General features: G+C 33.6%; 1 protein-coding gene across 6 annotated transcripts in view; it reads left to right on the top strand.

Moving 5' to 3' along the window:
- LOC149784930 (ferric reductase 1-like) overlaps positions 1 to 26046 on the top strand; it is a 112455-nt gene that overhangs the window by 52984 nt on the left and 33425 nt on the right. For all 6 annotated transcript variants that reach the window (XM_089978561.1, XM_089978559.1, XM_089978563.1 and 3 more), the window contains exons 9-12: positions 4920 to 5030; positions 9689 to 9804; positions 19267 to 19353; positions 22955 to 23029. In XM_089978561.1, coding sequence (XP_089834687.1) covers positions 4920 to 5030; positions 9689 to 9804; positions 19267 to 19353; positions 22955 to 23029 — 389 coding nt within the window. The remainder of the gene's footprint in view (positions 1 to 4919; positions 5031 to 9688; positions 9805 to 19266; positions 19354 to 22954; positions 23030 to 26046) is intronic.

The raw sequence follows: 26046 nt of genomic DNA, 5'->3' as shown, positions 1-26046 counted from the left end.
TGGTGGAAATCTGAAAAATATTGTTACTAATACTCTTTTTAAATGGAAAGTCATTTTAACATGGGGTTTCATCAGAAGATTTGTTATGGTGTCTAGTTGGTCCTAAATGAAAATAATGCAAACTGACCATCATGGGAGTATAGTTTATCTAGAGTTTGAAATGCCATTATTTCTCTTAAGATGATATGTCAATTGTATGAGAATTATTTTTAGCAAATTTAACATTTATGGTAAACTGGATATGTTTCAGGAATGATAAGTGATTGTAAGCCTCATTTTTTGTTCATTGTGATCAGAACCTTATTTCACCAATCTATCCTTTAATTTTAATGCACATTCAGCAATAAGGAACTCCCTGCAAACAGTACTGATTATACAGTTCTTTACACTGCCATGCAGTTACAAAACAGTCTGTATAAGGGATGAAAAGGTCAGCTTTTGGTAAAGGGGCTACAGCTGATACCAAATTTCCTTATTCAAATATTCGTTAATGTTAATAGATTCATCATATATTCTTTCTGAGCTTACCCCCACCCCCAAGTCATTGAAAACACTGTACACTCTGATCTAAATGTAATTGACTGATATTTTGGGGTCTTGATTAAATGTTCTTTTGGATTCAGTATAATAATGAAATGAATGGTGATGTTTCAGCACAAGTATCAGTAATACAAAACCTGCTGTGATCGTGTAGCTGGTAATTTTCTGGGTGGAAAATACCACAAGATTGCCCTTGCTCCATCCTCGTAGATATCTTGTCAATGTGCACTGTCCTTTTTGTCTGGTTGCATTATGTTCTGCTTAAATTTTACATCATGGAGAAAATGTCTTTGCTTCATGCTTCACGTTGTGATTTGAGTTTTCTCTTTATGTGCATGATTTGTATACCCCTGCACAACAATTTTTTCTGTTCAGATTGAGCTCTCTATCAAGAACTATTCACATTTTTTTATTCTGGGTAAATTTGGTATAACCAAGGCTGCATTTAGGTTCTTACCCCCCAGGATTGATAACGTAATTATTATTGTTGAGAATATATTTATAGATTATAGATCATGTATCTATTTGATAAATATCCCTGCCGAATTTGGTCTTCAGACTTGTACTGACTTGGTTTGTTTTAGCACAGTAACAGAGCTTCATGTTTCACATTTCTTTTAATGTCACTTGTGTTTTGATCTTGGAAAAGTAGATCGTAAACCATTTTTTACCTTTATCTTAAGTGTTTAATTACCAAACAACAGCTTATTTTCATATTAGTACTAGTATATTCCTGTTATCATTACTCATATTTAGTACTAGTATATTCCTGTTATCATTACTCATATTTAGTACTAGTATATTCCTTGTTATCATTACTCATATTTAGTACTAGTATATTCCTTGTTATCATTACTCATATTTAGTACTAGTATATTCCTGTTATCATTACTCATATTTATTACTAGTATATTTATGTTATCATTACTCATATTTAGTACTAGTATATTCCTTGTTATCATTACTCATATTTAGTACTAGTATATTCCTGTTATCATTACTCATATTTATTACTAGTATATTTATGTTATCATTACTCATATTTAGTACTAGTATATTTATGTTATCATTACTCATATTTAGTACTAGTATATTCCTTGTTATCATTACTCATATTTAGTACTGGTATATTCCTTGTTATCTTTACTCATATTTAGTACTAGTATATTCCTTGTTATCATTACTCATATTTAGTACTAGTATATTCCTTGTTATCATTACTCATATTTAGCAATAGTATATTCCTTGTTATCATTACTCATATTTAGTACTAGTATATTCCTGTTATCATTACTCATATTTATTACTAGTATATTCCTTGTTATTATTACTCATATTTAGTACTAGTATATTCCTGTTATCATTACTCATATTTATTACTAGTATATTTATGTTATCATTACTCATATTTAGTACTAGTATATTCCTTGTTATCATTACTCATATTTAGTACTAGTATATTCCTGTTATCATTACTCATATTTATTACTAGTATATTTATGTTATCATTACTCATATTTAGTACTAGTATATTCCTTGTTATCATTACTCATATTTAGTACTAGTATATTCCTGTTATCATTACTCATATTTATTACTAGTATATTTATGTTATCATTACTCATATTTAGTACTAGTATATTCCTTGTTATCATTACTCATATTTAGTACTGGTATATTCCTTGTTATCTTTACTCATATTTAGTACTAGTATATTCCTTGTTATCATTACTCATATTTAGTACTAGTATATTCCTTGTTATCATTACTCATATTTAGCAATAGTATATTCCTTGTTATCATTACTCATATTTAGTACTAGTATATTCCTTGTTATTATTACTCATATTTAGTACTAGTATATTCCTTGTTATCATTACTCATATTAGCAGTCTCACCAAATTAGATTTTTGTGTCAGTTCTCAAATAAGGCTGGTTGACATCAATTTTTAATTATCTTCAGTATTATTTGTTGGTTTTATTGGCTTAAAGAAATTTGGTGTGCAGACTTGTATTGATTCTGTTTATTATTTATTAGCTATGAATCATCATATTTCACACCTTCTGTTGTGTTTAGTAATCAAACACCAGTTTATTCTCAGTTTAAAGTTGTCTCCCATTTGAATTAAAACATTAATGATTGTTTTAATTCCCTGAGATATCACCTAGGTAAGGTGAGATCTTGCTGTTATCATATTAGTTATGACATATTCAGTGCAAATACATTTATGCATTTACTTTTACAGACGCTTTTGAATACATTGTGTTTATAGCAATGGTTAAACAGGGTGTCAGTGGTTGTGACCACAGGAAAGCTCCCCTGGGATGCCCAACCCACTTGCCTATCTCTGTTCAGATGAGATCTGGGATCCTCCAGTTTAGTTCTTCACAATTTTCCTCAGAACCTCTGGAGTTTTCCTTTTCCAGGTCTTTCAGTCTTAGGGAGGGACCCTTTTGGGAGACTCTTAGGATTAGTGGGACCCTTCCCAAGGGAAGTTATAAAAGATGGATAGAGTGAGTCACACCCTTCATTTAGGGAGGAGCATCACCCTTCCCGTTTCATGAGGGCACAGAGTCTGCAACACCTTCCCATGAAGTGCTTTTTTCCACTAGGACTTAGAGTGGATTGTGCCCCCCAAGGAGAGCAATGCCCTCTTCTTTCTAAGAAGAAAGTCATGCTTCCCCATGTGAAAACTGAGAGGGCTAATTCTAAAGCGTTCATGCTCAGAGAAGAAGCTATCCTGCACATCAACAATTTGGAAATAAGGGCAAGGCTTTCAAGGGTACATCAGTGTAATAAGAGTTATCAGTGTGGCCAATGTGGGCATATGAGAAAGTTTGCCATTAACTTTCCATGGATCAGTGGTTCTTAACAAGGGTTTTCCCAGATTCTTCCTCAACCAGTTATATTGGCTGCCACAAATAGCCTATCATGTGCTGAAAAATGATAAACCCACACCAATAGCAATAACAAGCTTCTGGAACACCAGACTTGATCAGTTCCTTATCTGAAAGTTTATTTAAAATAGAAACTTGTTGTTGTCTCCCTTCAAGGTAGGTTTGAAACCAAGATAAGCTTTCATGGTTAACTTGATATATGCTGAGCTTTTCCAGCAGGATTTTGTGATTTACAAGGTCAAAAGCATTTGTAAGGTCAAGAAAAACTGTGTCTAGAAGGTTGATTTGATCTATTATTGTTAACCAATCATACACCATTCTAATTAGTGTAGTCTGGCATAAATGTTCTTCACAGAAGCCTGATTGTCATGGATGAAGTAAATTAAATTATTCCAGATAGTTTCTAAATTCAGCACAAACTTGTCTTTCTAATATCAATAAACGTAACAATACAATTGAGATAGGTCTTTAATTATTCATATCTTATGTATTTTTGCCTGTTTGGAAAATACTTAGATTTAAGATATGCATAAGTGACAGTGCAATCACTTGAGATGAGTTTTAGGAATTTATATCATCTAGATCTGTACCTGTTCCAACATCGAGTTTATTTAATTCATTTAAAATGAATTCAAGACTCATTTTAGGTTTTCTGAAGCACTCTTATTTGCATAGTTTTGAGGAAATATGCCCTTTTAATTCATCACTTGAGAATCTTTTATGAGCTGTAAGATCCATAAGTTTGTTGTTTATATTCACAGAGCAACCATTGAGTGATTTTGCAATTTCAACAGGTTCTTGCTGAATATGATGATTTTCATCAGTAGTACATTTACATAATGGCAGGTTATTGACAGATTTGCACCTCAAGTCATGGAAGATTTCCCAGAATTTTCTAGGATTCTTTTTTGTAATACTATCTGGTATTTGAGTGGAATAATAAGTTTTCTTTGCCTTTTGAATCATTGACTTGACTCTGTTTCTCCATAATCTGTAATTGTCATTATCTTTTAATTTACGAAATCTATCCGTTGTCTTAATAGCATTCAGTATATTACCTGTAATCCAGTTTGGTTGATTTTGTTGCTTGACTCTCTTGAAATTAAAAGGAGCATGAGTGCTCAGGGTGTCAGTAAACATATCTATCCAGATGTCAAGAGCATCTGATGGGTCATCCAAACATTCAATTACTGACCAAGGGATATCTTTCCATTCTTTAAAGACTATATATGAATTGAATCTTTTCATTTTTGATACATGATATATTTGTGATGACAAGTTTTACTGTACCTATTCAGTTGGGATACCTCAAAATAAATTCTGGGGCCACCAGTGCCACCCAATTAATATAGCAGAACGATCCTGACAGGCATGTTTCACATTTTCAAAGTGAAACAAATATCTTGTCTTTATGAATGGATAGATGAACATGTCTTTGTATGATGCTTCATGTTTTTTAAAAAGTATTTTCATTATTTTAGCTGCCAAGAGCCCACATACTATGAACCCAAAGATATCTAATAAGAAAGCGGATCTTCAGTCTATGATTGATCTTGCAGCCGAATCTAAGGTGGATCTAGCCAAGGTTCATGGTAAGGCCTCATTATGTCACACTATATGTGTTGTCTGCATTAATTCCTCTATGAATAGCTATGGCATGAAGAGAAGGCATCTGCCTTGTATATTTAACGGGGGGTGGGGGGGCTTATTGTAATAAATAGATTTCTTAACTAAATGTGTACCAGGTCATGTGAAACTAATGGATGAGCTTATCATCAAGCATGGGGTCGTCATGGAAGAAATGCAATAAGATCTTCTTGCCACTTTGTACATGGTAGTGAAAATAACATTGGTACTTTAGAGAAGCACCAAAAGAGGATCTGGTGGAATTGTGTGAAACATTGTCGTTACTGTGTTTTCCATTCCTGAAACATTTCAGATTATAGATTTTGTCTCTTCTTTCACTCATAAATCAAAACGTCAAAGTACTGAGAATGAATCAATATGAAATTTGTAGAATGCTTTGTCTCACCTGTTTTGCCATAATCCAAAATCTTTGCATAGCCATATTAGCAAGAAAGATGGGTTATTACAACCCACAATTTACTTTTTATGAGTGCTAACTTGAGTGATAAAGGTGAATACACACATAAGATTTTATGGCCATGCATGTAGCAGTGTCTGGGACTCTGAGCTACATGTAAAAGCAAACAATTTAAATATTTAATCGATCAGAAAAGGTACATGTTTTTCACTTATAACTGCATGTTAGATGTACCAACCTTTACGATTTTGCCGTAAGCCCTATGGAAATAAAATATGGACTTATAAAATAAGAGCACAAATTACGAAAATATGATTGAGGTGAAATCTGGGTACTGGCATTGATTCAGATCTGGTTTTCATATTAGATTCAGTGGAATTAGTTAGGGAACCAGACTAACTTTACCAGAATACCTCTTGCTTTAACTGTTCATATTTTGTGATGCAGAACATCTGCAAGGTCAAGCTTTTGCTAATTTTGTTTTTTCTTTGTAAATGGTGTCCAACAAGCAGCCGGTCAGGAGGGAATGGACAATCTCTTAAAAAGTTTTAATATTACAGATGAATGAATGGGAATATTCAGATTCTTGGAGAAAAATTAAGGAAGAGCAACAATTCTGTTTAGTGGACATCATGTATTGATTTTAGTATGTCACATGGTGGGGAAAATGATTGCCGTTGCCATGGCCCATCTGAAATTTAATTCTTTTTTAAGGATTACATCAATTTGAGATATCAAGAGCTCCATAAGGTTTGGAACTGCAGTTTGTAAACCTGTGCTGGAGTTTTAAGACTCAGTGTACTTTACAAACTACTGAGTTGAATGTGATGTTTACTATCGCTTGTCAGTCTTGATTCACACTTCTTGACCTTTAATTTAAATAAACAATGTCAAACTTAATAATAACAATACATGATGTCTTGTTACACCTTACCGAAAACTGGTCCATCTGACATCACCTCCTTTTGTGTAGATGAAGTGGTCATAGGTGGTGGGCAGCCTTTTTCCTCCAACTGATCAGTGATGATCAGGAAGTGTTCTGGTCTTCCTACTAAGTCTACCACAGGGTCAGTTCCATTACAGTAAACAGTTGACAATTACAGGGGACAAGAACATTCTCTCCAGTTTTGGAGAAAATTTTGGAGAATGTCTCATGCCTAGATCTTCTGTTACTCTGCCATTTTAGCTATGGTTAGGTCTGGAATTTTTTAGCAGCATAAGGGGTGCCCTGTCCTCCATGTCCCAACATATATATATATATATGTATATATATATATATATATATATATATATATATATATATATATATATATACACAAACTGAGCCCTCAGGTCTCTGCTGCCAGCTACAGAGTGCACTTCTCTGCTTGGTCCCTCAAGCCTCTCCACTTTGGCATACCAGAGCAATGTCCAGTAGCTAGCCTATCATGTGCTGAAAAATGGCATTAAACCCCACAACAACAAAAAAACATTAGCAATGTCCAATAGCTGTGAAACAAAAATAACCAAGTAAAACAATTTTTATATTAGTTTTTGAGTCTGTCAGCCCAATGCTGCACTGCCAAATTGAGCAACACAATAGTAATGCATAATGTATCACTGATTTTAAAATACATTTTTTTTTACATCCTGTTGCTCCATATCTCCATGGATTTCTCAGTTTCCAGTAGGCATGGCATACCTATTTATTTCTGTTTAGAACGTCCCTCAGTAACTCGTGCCCTCACTTGTAGTGTACTCTATGTTTTTTGACCACATTGGGTGCAAGTTATCAGGGGAGAGGTGTATTGTTACACCTCCTAAATGGACTACAATACCTCCCTGCTTTTCACCAGAAGACTAATTATGATTTATAGTTGGTCCTGAATGAATATGAGGGTGTGTATATGTATGTATGTATGTATGTATGTATGTATGTATGTATGTATTTATATGTTTGTATGTATATGTATATATATCAGATAAATACAGCAAAACAGAGCAAAATTAAAATTGTTTCCAAAGACAGCATTCTTGGTATTTTTGTAACAGTAATTTACTTTGGTCTGATCATATAAGTCTCATTACAAAGAAAACAGACTCCTATCTTTGGCAGTTAGGAAAGATGAAGTATTTAATTATAAAACAGAGACTTTTTAGAAGAGCTACATTCAGACCCATTGTAACTATTTTGATATCATCTGATGTTAATATTAAGAAAATATTTTGGCTGCAAAAACAAGCCTGTACAATATAACAAGATGTGCAACCTGGAAACATTATAGAGACAATGGATACATTAAACATCCTACTTTTTGTAAGAATTACATCACCTAGGGAAAGCCATAATGATGTACAAAGCTTATGGTAAGTCTGCCCCAGTTTACTTGAGACATAATTTGAAATGCAGGGAGACCAGTAGCACCCCAAACCTTAGATCAACGACAGCTAAAAACTTCCTTATTCTAAAACCAAATAAAGAATTATTTTATTTAAAAAATGGTTTTCAGCACTCAGGAGTCATTATATGGAATAATGTCCCAGAAGTAATCAAGAATCTCCTACATATCAGTTTTTCACCATGGGTATACTAAACAGATGGAATCTAAATCTTAATACCAGATTACCTATTCACTTCTTCCAGCCATATTTTTATATATAAGTATGTCAATATGTGCTGTGCAGAAGTGACTAGTTTACCTTAAAGTAAGTTCATCTGTTGGTATAGTTAACTGGCCTGGGTCTGTAATTTAAATGTACATGACTATGAATATATATGTGTGTGAGATGGGTAGTAATTGATGGCACTCTGTATATATCTTTGAGGGTCTCAAGGTTCTGTTTTGTAGATAATTGACTTATCCTCATTAAATAATCTTTGTTATTATTTTTATTATTACTGTTATTAATTACTGTGCTGTCATTTTTAGTGGCAGATTCATTGTATGATGTACACATAGACCGACATATATCTTGGTCTGTACTGTGCATGTCTGGGTGAGAATTGTACACAATACCAGGTAGATAGAGATGGTTTTTATTATTATTGCTGGATCCCTTATGATTCGGTCCATACTTTACATGTTAGGGTAAGAATTGTACATAGGTAGATACTGATGTATTCATCCTATTGCAGGATCCCTGATGATTGGGTCTATACTGTACATGTTTGGGTAAGAATTGTACATAGGTAGATACTGATGTATTCATCCTATTGCAGGATCCCGTATGATTGGGTCTATACTGTACATGTTTGGGTAAGAATGTACACAGGTAGATACTGATGTATTCATCCTATTGCAGGATGCCTTATGATTGGGTCTATACTTTACATGTTTGGGTGAGAATTGTACACAGGTAGATACTGATGTATCCATCCTATTGCAGGATCCCTGATGATTGGATCTATACTGTACATGTTTGGGTATGAATTGTGCACAGGTAGATACTGATGTATTCATCCTATTGCAGGATCCCTGATGATTGGGTCTATGCTGTACATGTCTGGGTGAGAATTGTACACAGGTAGATACTGATGTATTCATCCTATTGCTGGATCCCTGATGATTGGGTCTATGCTGTACATGTTTGGGTGAGAATTGTACACAGGTAGATACTGATGTATTCATCCTATTGCTGGATCCCTGATGATTGGGTCTATGCTGTACATGTTTGGGTGAGAATTGTACACAGGTAGATACTGATGTATTCATCCTATTGCTGGATCCCTTATGATTGGGTCTATACTGTACATGTTTGGGTGAGAAATGTACACAGGTAGATACTGATGTGTTCATCCTATTACAGCATGCCTTATGATTGGGTCTATACTTTACATGTTTGGGTGAGAATTGTACACAGGTAGATGCTGATGTATTCATCCTTTTGCAGGATCCCTTATGATTCGGTCTATACTGTACATGTTTGGGTAAGAATTGTACACAGGTAGATACTGATGTATTCATCCTATTACAGGATGCCTTATGATTGGGTCTATACTGTACATGTTTGGGTGAGAATTGTACACAGGTAGATACTGATGTATTCATCCTATTACAGGATGCCTTATGATTGGGTCTATACTGTACATGTTTGGATGGGAATTGTACACAGGTAGATACTGATGTATTCATCCTATTACAGGATCCCTGATGATTGGGTCTATACTTTACATGTTTGGGTGAGAATTGTACACAGGTAGATACTGATGTATTCATCTTATTGCAGGATCCTTGATGATTGTTGCTTGGATCTTTCTAGCCAGCATTGGGATTGTCATGGCAAGATTCTACAAACCTGTTTGGCCCGACTCCAGAATATTTGGTGAAAAAGTCTGGTTTCAGGTAAATATGGAAAGAGAATTTGCCATCAAGCAGAGTTCATCCTATTCATACTTGATGGAAAATCATATTTTAAGTGATGTATTGACCCCACATTCAGAATAGAGCAACTTCAGAGGCTTGCCATTGCAGATCTCGAAGCTTTTCACAAACTACCTAATGCATTGCATATACAGTCACAGCAGGATGGCTTGATGTATGTCATGGATTAAGGAACTGTGTTGTCTCCCTGCTGTGATTACATAATTGTTACATCATCTCAAGTTTTGACAGAAAGTAAAGTACTTTAATTTAATTTTAGAAATTTACCTTTTGAGTAAGTTACCCCCCCTTGTTCCACCACAGTTCCTTAATCCATGATATACATCATGTCATCTTTCTGTGACTGCATATACAATGTATACAGTTTTATAAGAGAACAAAATTGTACATTTAATAATTAAATTTTAATACAAACAGGCTTTTGAAGAAATTCTCACAGGAACCTCTGAAGAGGAAGCTGAAAATTAAAACTCCTCAAGTAACATCAGTATATGGATAAGTATCATACAGTTAGTTTTGTGATTTTTGATCCATTGGTTTAAGAGGAAATACAGTTATGGCCAGACAGATGTGTATATGAAAGAGAACATAATATCCCCAATACATTTTTTCAGGAAAAAGGAAAGATCGATAAATCAACTCGTATTGAGATTAAAGCAAGTATGATGAATAGTAGTTGTAATAATAAATACATTACAAGAGAAAATAATGTAGTACCATATTTACCATATATATTGGGACACCATATATGTTGGGGCACTATAAATTAATTTTCAGATAAGTCTTTTGTCCGCTGTATGCCTAGGGACAAATCTTGATTTTTGAGTCATAAGTTTTGTGACATCTTTTCAATCATGGTATCAATGCATAGCTGGTAAAATGAATAATAAGGGTATCAATTATAGGATTTGAAAACAAAATCATTCAAAATGTGCATGTCCAAAAATGCACAAAAACTTTTATTAAAAATAAAAAATAAAATCCAGTTATTGATGAATACTATAAATTCAGATACACCACTCTCTCGATAGCTCGTGCCCTGATAACTCACAAACCCACTTATAATGCAGGGTCAGGCATGGATCCCATTTTTTAAACCAGAAAATACAAACAAAATTAACCCTATTTCTAGAACTTGAAAAAAAAATCTTGATCAAATTTGGTAACTAAAACATTGATATATCCCTTATATTGTTTTATGACCTGGAAATTTTCATCAACATTTTAAAATTATCAATTTTTAATAAGAAGTCATATAATTGGTTACATTTTCTTTCCAAACAACATTCTTAGTATACTGTAGTTAAAGACATTCAAGGAAATTTGGATCAATGAAAATGCCAGTTACGTCTAGTTTTATGCAATGCATTAATATTTAAATGCCAATTAAATAATTTTTATTAAGTGAAATTTGTGTTTTAATTCTATCTTTTAGTTCCACTTAAGTGTTAGTAGCATAAATGCAATGTGTATTTAAACATAAAATGTGTAAATCTACCATAACAGCTATGTCCGCAAGTGTGTCTCTAAGAAACTAATTACGTGCCAACCGTGTTTTGATAACTGACTTGCAGAAGTATTTGTTGTATTGTTGCACTGAATTAAAAGCTGGCCTCCTTTGTATTATCACAGTAATTACGTCTTTTGAATCAAATAAAGGAGGTGGAATTAAAAAAGTTAAAAGGCGTGCAGATCCTGCATACTTAAAATCTAGCGGCCCCATTCTTATGTCGGGTGAACTCACTTCATTTGATCAATCACACACTGTTATAAATGTTATTGTGTATGTAACATAAACTACCTTAAATTAACCGACTCCTTCATAAATGTGATCAAAGATGGCAAGGCAACCAAATGAAATGAATACTTCTTTAGAACAAAGAGCTGGGTTTAAATTAACCGACTCCTTCATAAATGTGATCAAAGATGGCAAGGCAACCAAATGAAATGAATACTTTAGAACAAAGAGCTGGGTTTCACAGATATGGACCATGTAGGCAAGCGCTTTTCAAAGAATTCCTGAACTGGTACTTAGATATATCCTCAGGGATGATAAGAAGTTTCAGCATTACATTCAGTGAAATCACAACATCATTAATGTACTAACTGAACAATAAAAAAACTGAGTTTCAGCATTTGTCTCATGAACTAAATGTCATTGGTTTTTGAAAAAAAGGCGTCTTGTTTGGTGGTGTATCAACAGTTAGTCTAGTTCCTGGCTGCTGTGACTCCCAACTTGTAGTATACTATTTTATACCAATCTGGGAACCAGGTTAATCTACAAAACAAAAAACTGACATAATGCACAGATGTTTTCTTGTACATGTGAAGATTGTTGAAACCAGTGGGAACAATCTTTCACATGTTGGACTTTTTGAAAATAAATGTTCTTTATACAGAATAACGAACAACTTCATGAGAAAAAGTGCATTACTAACAATTATTATCAGCTTGTTTGTAAAATGAGGATTCAGTCATTAAACAGCCCAGTTCCCTACCCCCCGTGTGGATTTCTCAATGTATAAGCAGACTTTTTCAATTTTTGGAGGTCCCTCGGTAATTCATGCCCTCGCCTATAGTGTAGTCTATGTTTGTGTACCCCGTTGTGCACGAGTTATCGAGGGAGAGGTTTATTTATGTTTCATGTCACTGTTCCATTCAGAAAGGTATGATATGCACTGTCTTTATTTTTTTTATTATGGTATTCATTACATAGTACTTGGACACAAATTTATTTAGATTTTAATTATTTGAAAATATTAAATTAAATATTACCCACTGCAGAGTGAAGTGTTCATCAATGTTGTTTACTCTCAGGTGTTAACTATTAAGTATATTGGTTCCTATTTTGTGCAAGCCAAAACAACCCATATTTATATTATAGTTTGTGTTTTACTAAACAAATTCTGATTTGATTGATAACTTTGCCTTTCTTTAAGCCAGATCTAATTCTCAAGTATTATTTCTTTAGTTATCTGTCATTACAAAGCCTTTTGCTTGTAGTGGCAGCAGTCACTTTGTTTTCCCACCCTTTGATCAAGCCATGAATTTGATACTTGTTTATTGTCAAGTAGAGTCATATATTTTGTTAACAAAGTTTAATTTAAATTCATGCCACACAATTGACACCTATTTGTTTGTGGCATATCCTTTAATAGATTTTATGAATGTGGGCTCAAAGTGTCATTCACAGAGTCCCAGCTCTTCCATATTTTTTTTTCCAATTATTTTTTGTAATTTCAGTGAATACCAGTAAAATGAAACCATTTTCAGTTTCCCTAGGTCAGCCCAATTTGTATATTTAGACAAATATAATTCCATGGAGATTTCAAGATTCAGTTCTTACTATTAGATATTCTTGTCATCATGATTGAAAACTCACATTTTCTCATCACTTCATGAAAATTGAATACATTATAGTTTACAAACATAGTTGCACTGTACCATCTTGGAAATCTTAATAGCAAATGAAGATTGTTATTATAACCAATGACTAGTTTTCACAAAAATTTCTTCACAGAAGAGCATAGTAAAATGAGCAGCAATTATATTGGAATAATCTAATTTCGATATTCAAGGAACAATTTCTAAATTTTATGTAAAATCTATGCTGTCTCATCGAATCTTCATCATCTGACCAATTGGTGTTTAAAATATAATCCAAATACATATAACTGTTGGCTTATGCAAGAACATGGTTGTTCAGAAATACAGAGGGAGGAGATGGTAATTTAAAAGAAGATGAATGAAAGACCATTCATACCGATTTTTGTGTACTGTACATTATATAATTCTCAAATGTGTAATGTTCACATATCTTCAATAATTTCCTTCAATGTGCAATAGCAAGACTTGTCAATGACATATCATTATCAAAAATAAAATTGGTAAGAAAAAACACATTTGGTGTCAGATGTAATGCCACATGACACTGACCCAGCTTACGATTTAACTTGTATATGTATATATTAAATAACAACAGCAAAAGAACACCATCGTTGCTTCGCCTCCTTGGTTACTTGGAAGGATCTGGATACTACACTTCCCCAATGAATATACTACAGATGTTTGCCATACCAGTTAACTAGAGTATGATCTATGTAAACGGGTATATGAATGTCAAGCAACTTTGTAAAGAGTGTCCTATGATTGACCATATTACTGGCATCTAAAAAACATGGAAATACAGGGCTACCATGTTCTACATAATAGTTGACAGTTGTGCTGAAGGCATAGAGGCATAGGCACAGTCAGCATAGACAAAACTATAAATAGCATACACAGTATTAATTGTCTTTAAAAATACTTTTATAACTCATGATCGCTAAAATATTATTATTTGCTTTCGTTGTGAATGTTTTTAGTAATGATTTATATTTGCAAACCATTGTTCTGTTGTTAACCTGTGTATATTTTAACCTGAGTATAATACACTCTTGCTTGTTTTGCACCATATGCCATGTTATGTGTATATTGCTGGTGCTTTGAAGCAATTGGTTGTTATCTCTCTCTCTCTCTCACATGCATGCACTCTCTTTCTGATTTCGTTGAATCCAGTTTTCAGTTTGATAATATACTGAAACCCTTGAGGACAACCAAATACAATTCATTTATATAATATTCACATCAATGAACAATGTGGTTTTGTTTTATCTGACATAAGTGATACACACAATGGATGTATATGCTGCATCACAGTACCATGCATATTTTTGGACAAGGGATATGTTTGTTTCTTTTGCACATAACTTGCTTATAAATAACAACAGGCATATTTAACATGATTTATTTCTTTCTGTAAGTTTTTGGGACATATGATCTCTGTGTAAAAGAAAGTTGAACCATTTGTTTTGGGACAGTACAAAAATCATTCATTTATCTTTGTCCCAAGACATATGATAAATACGGTATCAAAGATGGTCACAAAGAAATGACATACTGTAGAATGATCTTGGCCTCCTAGTTTTTAGGAAAATATGTCCTAGCTACCACAGTGCACAATAAAGTCATGGAAAATATGTGATAGCTACCACAGTGCACAATAAAGTCATGGGAAATATGTCCTAGCTACCACAGTGCACAATAAAATCATGGGAAATATGTCCTAGCTACCACAGTGCACAATAAAGTCGTGGAAAATATGTCCTAGCTACCACAGTGCACAATAAAGTCATGGGAAATATGTCCTAGCTACCACAGTGCACAATAAAGTCATGGAAGATATGTCCTAGCTACTTGATTGCACAATAAAGTCATGGGAAATATGTCCTAGCTACCACAGTGCACAATAAAGTTGTGGGAAATATGTCCTAGCTACCACAGTGCACAATAAAGTCAAGGGAAATATGTGATAGCTACCACAGTGCACAATAAAGTCATGGAAAATATGTCCTAGCTACCACAGTGCACAATAAAGTCATGGGAAATATGTCCTAGCTACCACAGTGCACAATAAAGTCATGGAAAATATGTTCTAGCTACCACAGTGCACAATAAAGTCATGGAAAATATGTGATAGCTACCACAGTGCACAATAAAGTCATGGAAAATATGTCCTAGCTACCACGGTGCACAATAAAGTCATGGGAAATATGTGATAGCTACCACAATGCACAATAAAGTCATGGAAAATATGTCCTAGCTTCTTGATTGCACAATAAAGTCATGGAAAATATGTCCTAGCTACTTGATTGCACAATAAAGTCATGGAAAATATGTGATAGCTACCACAGTGCACAATAAAGTCATGGAAAATATGTCCTAGCTACTTGATTGCACAATACAGTCATGGAAAATATGTCCTAGCTACCACAGTGCACAATAAAGTCATGGAAAATATGTCCTAGCTACCACAGTGCACAATAAAGTCATGGGAAATATGTGATAGCTACCACAATGCACAATAAAGTCATGGGAAATATGTCCTAGCTACCACAGTGCACAATAAAGTCATGGAAAATATGTCCTAGCTACTTGATTGCACAATAAAGTCATGGAAAATATGTCCTAGCTACTTGATTGCACAATACAGTCATGGAAAATATGTGATAGCTACCACAGTGCACAATAAAGTCATGGAAAATATGTCCTAGCTACTTGATTGCACAATAAAATCATGGAAAATGTTGCTTTGGGAATAATTTATTAAGTCCAATTTATTACAGATATTTTAAGTTATTTTTTTTTCAGCTGTTTTAAAAAGAGTTGTGGTGATCCAAAATGAAAGTTGCTTATTCCTATGTTTGTTTTCTTTTTGGGGGGATTTAATGCCTTGTTTTTAGCACTTGATAGGTTATACATGGTTGCCAATATATCTTGTGGAGGAAAAATCTAGGGCAAACAGCTGTGCCATGGGAAGCTAGTCGGGTTTTTTCATTTACCCACATTAGCCTGAGACTTGAATCCATGCAGACAGAGGTGAGATTTGAGTGATCTGTAAAGGTGAGTGCTTTAGACCACTCTGCCACTCAGGGACCCTGCTAATATTTAGAATCTGATCAAGGCTGTATGTACAATGCAAAAGAAGCGCAACAGCCTTTGACTTGTTTATGTTAAAGGACCTGCCAACCCTTACGATTTTGCTGTAAGTCTTATGGAAATGACCCTGAAAATATTGACTTGTGTAATAAAAGCACAAGTTACAGAAATATTATTGTTGTGGTAAAATCCAGAGACTGGTTTGTCCATGATTGATAAGAGCTGGGGTTTCATATTAGATTTTGTGGCTTTCCTCACTGGTTATATAGATTTTGTGGAATTGGTTGTGGAACCAGACTAACTTAACCAGAGTACCTATGATTCTTAAAACTCTATGTATTTTGTGATAAAAAAAATTGCATGATCACACTTTTGCTTACTTTTTTTAAATGGCATCCAACAAGTGACAAGTCAGGACAACAATTTTTATTAAATTTAAATAGTACAGAAAAATAAAAAGGAAAATTCAGATTCTTGAAGAAGAAAGTAGTTAAGTGGACATTATGCATTGATTGTGGCACAGACAGGAAAGATGAATGCTATTCCTAAGGTCTACGTGAAATTATTTTCTTTAATGATTATGGCAAGTTGAAAAATAACAAGAAGCCATTGAGCTCTCTTGGTTCGGAACTGCTGTTTCTGAAACTGTACTGGAGGTAATTAAGGTTCAGATAAACTTTACAAATTTTCTGAGTTCAGCAAAATAATTGCCTTTGCTGTGAATTCCTGAGATGTCAACAATAAATTTTACAGTTTGAAAAGGGATGGAACAGATGTGGTTCATAAAGGTCAAAGGATAAAATATTTGCCTATTGTTTAATATGGAAGAAGCAAATTTGCTTTTTCTTCTTTTATTTTTTAATTTCATTGCAAATAAATCTAAAGACACATTTTCACTATATACTACTTTTACTTAAAGCAGCAGTTTTAAATTTAAGTTGACTCTGTTCCTATATTCTAAGACTTCTAATTTCCCCATAATTAAGGTTACTACTCACACAAACATGCCTCATGGCAAATTATGTAAGCAAGAGCAAAATGAGCATAATTAGCTTTTTTCATGCTTAACATCAATATGAATGTACCATTTTATTCAGAATATCATACAAAATGATATTTAAATAAGAAAAATAATTGCATACATTTTTATATTTGTTTTAACATGGCACTCTACAGTTTCGTTTTTTGCTTAGGGTTAGAATTTTAAAGAAAAAGAATTTCCCCAGCTTTCCTCACTGGTTATACTGGCTGTTTAAAAAAGACCTTGTATATCTTAAGTATAATTCAAAGAACCTTTAATTCCCTTTATTTTGATGTATGATTGATGGGTGTAATATGGGTTATAGAGCATACAGCTTGGCCTTACTCTAGATATACACCTTTCAAAAAAGTACTAGCTCCACTTGGTCATTTTCACTTCCTGAACTCCAGAGATATATTGTGCAAAAAAGAGCCAATAACTTTTTTTACATTTTATATGTTTGGTAATTCATTCATTGCACTTTCAGAAGCTGGTATTGTCTAGTCTGGCAAAATTCATTTTCCTTATTTTAATAGCTGCTATGAATAGTGTACTTTAGACTAATTTAGGCTGACTCTTTTAGCACAAGGCAGCAGTCCTTTTAGTTAGCAGTGTGCTTAGATCATGTACAATTTCCAAAAGTACAATATCCAAATAAATGTCAGCCACATTACATTAAAGTTGCATAGAGGTATGCCAACATTCTCTACACTGTGCATGTTTTAAATGCAAACAACTTCACCTTACATGCATCACTCTCTCAAAAGAACATAATAACTGGTGAGCACCCCCTATATCACTCACATACTCCATATCACTCAGATGCTGTATTATTCTACATCACGTACATCAGTATCACTCAGATGCTGAATTATCCCTTTACCTCATGCAAGCGTCTTTGGACGCCTCTACTCCATTCGCATGGAAGCGCCTTTTGATGCCTGCTGTAAACATTAGCCATTTTGAGCTGGTTTTCATAGCGCCACCTTCGAGAAAACCCCCTATTAGATACTACATTCATTTCTGTAAATGACAATTACGTCAGATTACGTGGTCACTGTTTATGCACTGGTCGATATCTGCTATTTAAAGTAACTGGGTCATAATCTCCACTCTCCAAAATGGCGGTCGCAGATTTCATTCAGTACTTACAAAGTTTTCACGATTAGAATCATAACTATGAAAGATTCAATAACTTAGGTAAAGGCTCTGATATTGATGTAGGCAGCAATTAGTTTTTATAAATTATCAAATTCAGATGACTTAGTGATGTAGACTCAGATGAAAAACTTGTAAATTTTGGGTATGAGAAATGGCAGCTACAGTTGGTCATGCGGTCTCACTGACATGACAGTGAACAAGTTCTCTCAAGATTTTAAAGCACATAAAATATTCTTCCATGAAAAATAATTACACAGCTATAACAATTGGACTTTACTCTTAAATTTTTCCACATATAATAGATGGGTACCAAAAATGAAAAATGGTTAAAATTGCTGTTAAACGTAACATACACTACATTGCTTAACAGTTCACAGGCAGGCCTATGCATATAGAGTCAACAAGGTAACAGGTGTTCTATTTATAGTGCTGTGCACTTTGTAACTATGCTCTATGAGGTAAAGGGTTATACTACATCACTGAGATACTCCATATCACTAAGATGCTGTATTATTCTGCATCACTGAGATCACTCATTCCTTGCAAAACTCATTCCTACACGTTTTCCTTTGATCTTTAAAACTCAGACAGATCTAGTGCCCCTTCCTAAAACAAATACAAAAATGTTTACACAGATTTGAACCCTGCATCCAGTGCTTCAAGTTTCCAAAGTTGTACTAAGCATTTCTTGGTTTATTGTTGTAGAAGTATTTATATAGATCTAGTTTAATATATATAAATTTGAAAATTGATATTTTTTTCAGATTCATCGTGCATGCATGGTTTTAGTCCTCTTTCTTGTGGCTGCATCTTTTGTCATTATTTTCATCGAGGTTGATGGTTACAGTGAGGTAAGTCACTTATGATTTTAAGTCTGCATCAACAAAATTTCTGTAGTATGATTTAACGCTCACACAAATTTATCCTTACATCAAGTAGTATTTAGTCACTTTTTTAATGGAGTGTGAATTGTTAACACTTGAATTAAATAATTCCCTCTTAATTTTTTTACAATTATTCATTTGGAAAATTTGTTTTTTTATTCAGAAATAAATTTCACAAGAAGTATTTGTTGAAAAATAATAAATTATTTTTAATGGTTGCTTCACAGACTTGAATAAAAGATGTCATATGTATACATTTAAAAAAATAATTGCATTTTTAATAAAAATTAATGTTTAATTTGAGATTATTTTTGTTTTGTTTATTGGACATATATCAGATGGCATGTGGCACCAGATGTTTAACCCAAGAATCACTTTTATGTGTTCTGATCTGACAATTAAGTTGAGTTATTGAGTGCAAGATGCTTCACTCAGTGTTCTCAGTATTCCTTCATGAGTCTGGTAGTGCATCCAACTAGTAATCTAAAGGTTCTGGGTTTGATTCTAATCCACCCCAAGGCCAGCCTGCCTTGATGTGTTCTTGGAAAAGACACCTGGCTCCTGCCTTGATGTGTTCTTGGAAAATACACCTGGCTCCTCTTATAATACTGTCCTGAAAATGCCATTAGGAAACCAACCAACCAACCAACCAGCCAATCCACCAAAATCAAGCTCACGCTGAATGGTTACTGTTGTATAATTGAATATCTTTCTTTGTTTTTTTAACCCCATGCCACATAATTTGGAGTGGGTAGATAGTGCGACAAAAGTCCATCAGTCCTGTATATCAAGAGATTGTTTTTTATTCAGTAACTTTGATGGATTTAGAGAATTGAAGTCAAATTTGGTATCCAGTTACAAATCTGGAATATCCCAAGTTAGATTTTCACATTTTTTTCCCCATCAAATTTTGAGTTAAGGTCCCTGTTTGACCTAGAAGTTTGCTCTCCCATCATAAATTTCATTTCCAAATACAGCAAAACCTTTACTACCAAACCTTACTAACTAAAATCCTATTAAAATGGAAACACCTTTCTGTTGCAAACTTTTTAATTTGAACAAAATATTCAGTAAACAAAAAAAACTTTCCTCTGATAACCAAAACACACTTTTTGACCCAAATTTCATTTTTACACTAAAATTTACCCCATAACACTGAACTTCATCAAAAGGTGTTCAGTTATCCGCCAAATCCCAGTTGCGAGGTCTGCCAATTTAAAAAAAATAACCTAGGGTCTTGCATTAAGTAATATAAAGGCCACCTCACACACACCAGCACAGGTTATACTCTGTGTCATCACTAGTCTAATCTGTAGTCTTTATACTTGGCTGAAGGGAGTAAATTTCTTGTAACAAAGATTAGATTGTGTTTTCTGACAGTCATCTATTTCTGGTACTAAATGATCTTCAGTCAGCCAAGTTTTGGACTTAACAATGCTCTCTCTCTCATATTTGACATTAGTGCCAACCATAGCTAGCAAAAGAACAATTTTTGGAACAATTTTCTCTCTTAACCAGCTGGAAGCATTTTATCAGATCATGTATATTACCATGAAAGTACAAATGCATTTTATCATGTCATGTGTATTACCATGAAAGTACAAATGCATTTTATCAAGTCATGTATATTACCATGAAAGTACAAATGCATTTTATCAGATCATGTATATTACCATGAAAGTACAAATGCATTTTATCAAATCATGTATATTACCATGAAAGTACAAATGCATTTTATCAAGTCATGTTTATTACCATGAAAGTACAAATGCATTTTATCAAGTCATGTATATTACCATGAAAGTACAAATGCATTTTATCAGATCATGTATATTACCATGAAAGTACAAATGCAATTTTATCAAGTCGTGTATATTACCTTGAAAGTACAAATGCATTTTATCAAGTCATGTTAACTACCATGAAAAAAAAATACAATGCACTTGCTGAGACAAAACTACCAACATCAAAGTGAACTGCTTAATTAACTAGGCAGTTGTTAGGAAGTTCTTCATTTTTTAGACAGTATTTTAGTAGTCCTAACCAGTTGCATGCCCTTGACACTACTATGAGGAGTAATTCCTTAATTGCTTAAGCTGTTATTTAGCAGTTACAAGTAACTCTTAAGGGAAAATTTGGCAGTTTTCAGATTTACAAGTAATAAACTTGCTGCCTGTTTGTTGTTAGCCATTTTCACCAACAGTAAAGTAAAACAGGTTATAATATTGACCAAAATCATAATCATGATAATAATAAATGTATTCATTGTTTGGGGGCTTTTTTGTACAACATTCATATAAATAGGCTGCAAAAAATATATCTTAAGGTAAAAAACAACATATCCTGACTTAAAAGAAAATCCCAGAAAAAAATAAAAGGTTGGTTACTTACACAGCCCAGTGGTCAACCTTGGTGTGTCCTTGGGAAAGTCACTTAACACCTATTTCCTTGTAATGAAATAGCCAATAAAATATTAAAAGTGCCACTAAAACCATCAAAACTATTTGTCTATCAAGACATGCAGTCTCTCATGACAGGTGAATACACTTGTTATGTATATCTGTATTATGTGTGTTAATTTTTTATGATTATAGATTATAAGGGTCATTTAGTAAATAACTTATTGAATAGATTATTTTTTGTTCGTGATGAAAAAGGTCATTTGTTTGTAAACATCTTTTTTATGGCCTTTTGACCTTGAATGGTGTGTGATATTGTTGACAAATGTTGAGTTAAAGTCATTAGTTTCCCCTAAGGAAATTCTGGATCACCTAATTTCTGACTGGTTAGCTGCTAAAGGTCCTGACCTTGTTGACTAGTTGGGATGATCTGGAAATGAGTATTTGACCCTCACCCTGGTTCCAAAATTGTGTCTTAGTTTTTTTTATAAGGAAATGTTTACCTGAGAATTAATTATTCCTATCATAAACACCAGTCTTGGTGGAATCAGCTTTAGTTGTGTTGAGGTGAGATGATTTATTTATTTCAATTATTGATTGGAATTACAAGGTGCTCATAACTTTAGGACTATGTAACTACTTTGGAATTACTGTTTATTCATTTAACTTCATTTGGGATTATTTTATTGTAATATATCGAGTCTGATAATACATCAAACTATTCCAGACTATTAACACATAAGCATAATAGACTGAACTTCATTCAGAACACCACTTGAATTTATTTTGAATACTTTATACTTTTGGACTTGAGATAGAACTTTTAGGACTATTTAAGATTTCATTCACCATACTGTAAGTTATTTTAAATTTTTCACATTGTATTTTAGAGAAATAAATTATTTGTTGAATTTTATAAAACTTGCTAACTTTTGCTCTTTTCTGTTATCTAACTGAAGACCATAAATTTTTAGCACACTGTATAATCAATAAATCTACGAAATAATAACCTGGTATGTCAGGTGGACTCTCTTGACTAGTTGTGCTGAAGTAGTATTTATTGTGTTCATTTTTGCCATTACTAATTGATCACTTGCAGTAAAAGCAGTATCGCAGGATCTGACCTTTCGGTGTCAAATCAGAACATATCATTTCTGTTTATTCTTCAGACACAACTTTGGACAAACTTTCAAAAGGCCCATCCTATACTGGGAATAATCATTATGGCACTGACTGTTATTAATGTAAGTATGTTTTACAAATTCTTGGTATTACTATTTACTCGAGTATTTTCTTCTTTTTTTCAGTACAGTAATTCTTCTATTATTATTAAGACTGATTATAATTCTTTTTGGATCATCCCCACGAAACTCTTATATCCCTTCCCACCCCCACCCCTTTGAATATGCTTATTTGAATATATACATATAGTGGTGATTTCCAGAAACCATAGTTTGCCAAGTTACTGAAAAATATATAAATATTTTTAAAAAATGCGATTCAACCAATATAATGGGATCTATTACTATGTGTGTGTTGTATCATATTACTATGTGTGTGTTGTATCATATTACTATGTGTGTGTTGTATCATATTACTATGTGTGTGTTGTATCATATTACTATGTGTGTGTTGTATCATATTACTATGTGTGTGTTGTATCATATTACTATGTGTGTGTTGTATCATATTACTATGTGTGTGTTGTATCATATTACTATGTGTGTGTTGTATCATATTACTATGTGTGTGTTGTATCATATTACTATGTGTGTGTTGTATCATATTACTATGTGTGTGTTGTATCATATTACTATGTGTGTGTTGTATCATATTACTATGTGTGTGTTGTATCATATTACTATGTGTGTGTTGTATCATATTACTATGTGTGTGTTGTATCATATTACTATGTGTGTGTTGTATCATATTACTATGTGTGTGTTGTATCATATTACTATGTGTGTGTTGTATCATATTACTATGTGTGTGTTGTATCATATTACTATGTGTGTGTTGTATCATATTACTATGTGTGTGTTGTATCATATTACTATGTGTGTGTTGTATCATATTACTATGTGTGTGTTGTATCAGGAACTTATTATGCTGTGACACATTATAGTGAGATCCATGACTACATGTGTGTTGTATCAGGAACTTATTATGCTGTGACACATTATAGTGAGATCCATGACTACATGTGTGTTATATCAGGGACTGTGATATACTGCATGACTTTATAGTGAGATTCATAACTATACTTATATTATATCAGGGACCATGTTATACTGTGGCACTCTATAGTGATGTCCATTACTATACCTGTATTATATCAGGAACCATGTTATACTGTGACACTCTATAGTGATGTCGATTACTATACCTACTGTGACACTTGTAGCAAGATCCATTACTCTACCTATGTGATATCAATGGCCATGTAATACTGAGGCACTTTAATGTGAGGTCCATTATTATACCTGAGTTATATCAGGGACTGTGTTATACTGAGGCATTTTCATAAGGGACCTTGAGGTACTTTATAGCTGTACATATGTTATATTAGAGACTGTGTCATACTGAGGAGTTCTTTAGTTAGTTACAATGGATATAGAAACTTGATTGTCCAATCTTCCTCCTTTCATCTTGACTGTATTTATGTGGCTGTTGTTGCTGGAATAATTAATGCATTCTATGAACAGTTAAAATTATGAAACATCTGTTGCATTTTGTATGCCTCTAGAAGGAAGCAAAATTAAAATAAAGCCTATTAGTAAATGAGTAATTAACCCATTACCTCATAAAGTGTATGGCTTTGTAGGCAGTTGATATACATGTACCAAATTCACACAGTGCACTGCACTATAAATAGAACACCTGTTACCTCTTTGATTACATGATCATGTGGGTTAACTGTTACAGCAGTGTTGTTGTTGTTGTTGTTGTTATAGGGTTTAACGCCATTTTTCAGCACACGATAGGCTATACATGGCGGCCAGTATTAATGATGGAGGAAGAAACCGGGAAATCCCCGGAAAGAACCACCGACCCTCGAGAAGCTACTGGCAAGCTTTCTCACATATCCACATTGGCCGAATCCGAGACTCGAATCCACACAGACAGAGGTGAGATGGCAGTGATCCATAACGGAGAGCGCTTTAGACCACTTGGCCACTCGGGACCCCGTTAAGCAGTGTAGTATATGTTACATTCAGCATCAGTTTTAACCATTTTACATTTTTGGTGCACGTCTATTATGTATAGATGCTTCCTGATAAGGTCGCTAGTAAATGATATTCTACCCATTTTACCTGGACGATGGGCAACCAGGCAGTTTCTCCTATATGCAACCGCCAAAATTGGCCATTTTGAACAAGGCACATTGAAGCATGATCAAACAATAAATTACAAATATAGATACTAACGTAAACCCTGATTTGTGTTCTGTTTATGTATTTGTGTTTTGTAACAGTATCTTGAGATTCAGTGAATTTATTTCAACTTTCAAACACCATGTAAACTTAACGGTAAATATGCCAGCATGCCACAGCATGGCTGTTGATAACACTGTTTGGGAACTATCTATAGAAAGGTTTAAGAGTAAAATCTGATCTTTATTGTTGTATAACTATTTTTCTCAGAATTTCTTTAATGTACTTTAAAATTTTGAGAGAACTTGTCACTGTCAAGCCAGTGAAGACATGTGACCAACCATAGCTGCCATTTTTCAACCTCAAAATGCACCAGTTCTTTTTTCTATGTCTATATCATTAAATTATCTGAATTTGATAAATTATAAAAACTCAGTATTGTATACATCAACATCAAAACCTTTACCTAAGTTATTAAGCTTTCATAGTTGTGTTTCTAATCATCCAAACTCCATAAATTACTGGATAAAATTCACAGCCTCCGTTTTGGAGAGTGTGGAATCCAACCAAGTTACTTTAAATAACAAATTACAACTAGATCTTAAATAGCAACCACATGATCTGACATAATGGTCATTTACCTCAATGAATGAATGTAGTATCTAGTAGAGGGTTTCCCCTGAAGGTGGCACTTTGAAAACCAGCTCAAAATGGCTGATGTTTACAGCAGGCATCCAAAGGCACTTCCATGAGAATCAGGTAGAGGCAGCCAAAGGTGTTTACATGAGGTAAAGGGTTAAAGAAGTTAATATATGGATTCATATTCCTCTACCTTTTTTATTTTTATATATTTTTGTTTATCTTTACCAATCTATGTATTTGAGATT

This window comes from Sinohyriopsis cumingii, chromosome 13, assembly GCF_028554795.1.
Source record: "Sinohyriopsis cumingii isolate HCF-2022 chromosome 13, ASM2855479v2, whole genome shotgun sequence".
NCBI lineage: Eukaryota > Metazoa > Mollusca > Bivalvia > Unionida > Unionidae > Sinohyriopsis > Sinohyriopsis cumingii.
Note: the sequence above shows the minus strand (reverse complement) of the source record. Positions and strands in the feature narration are given on the sequence as shown.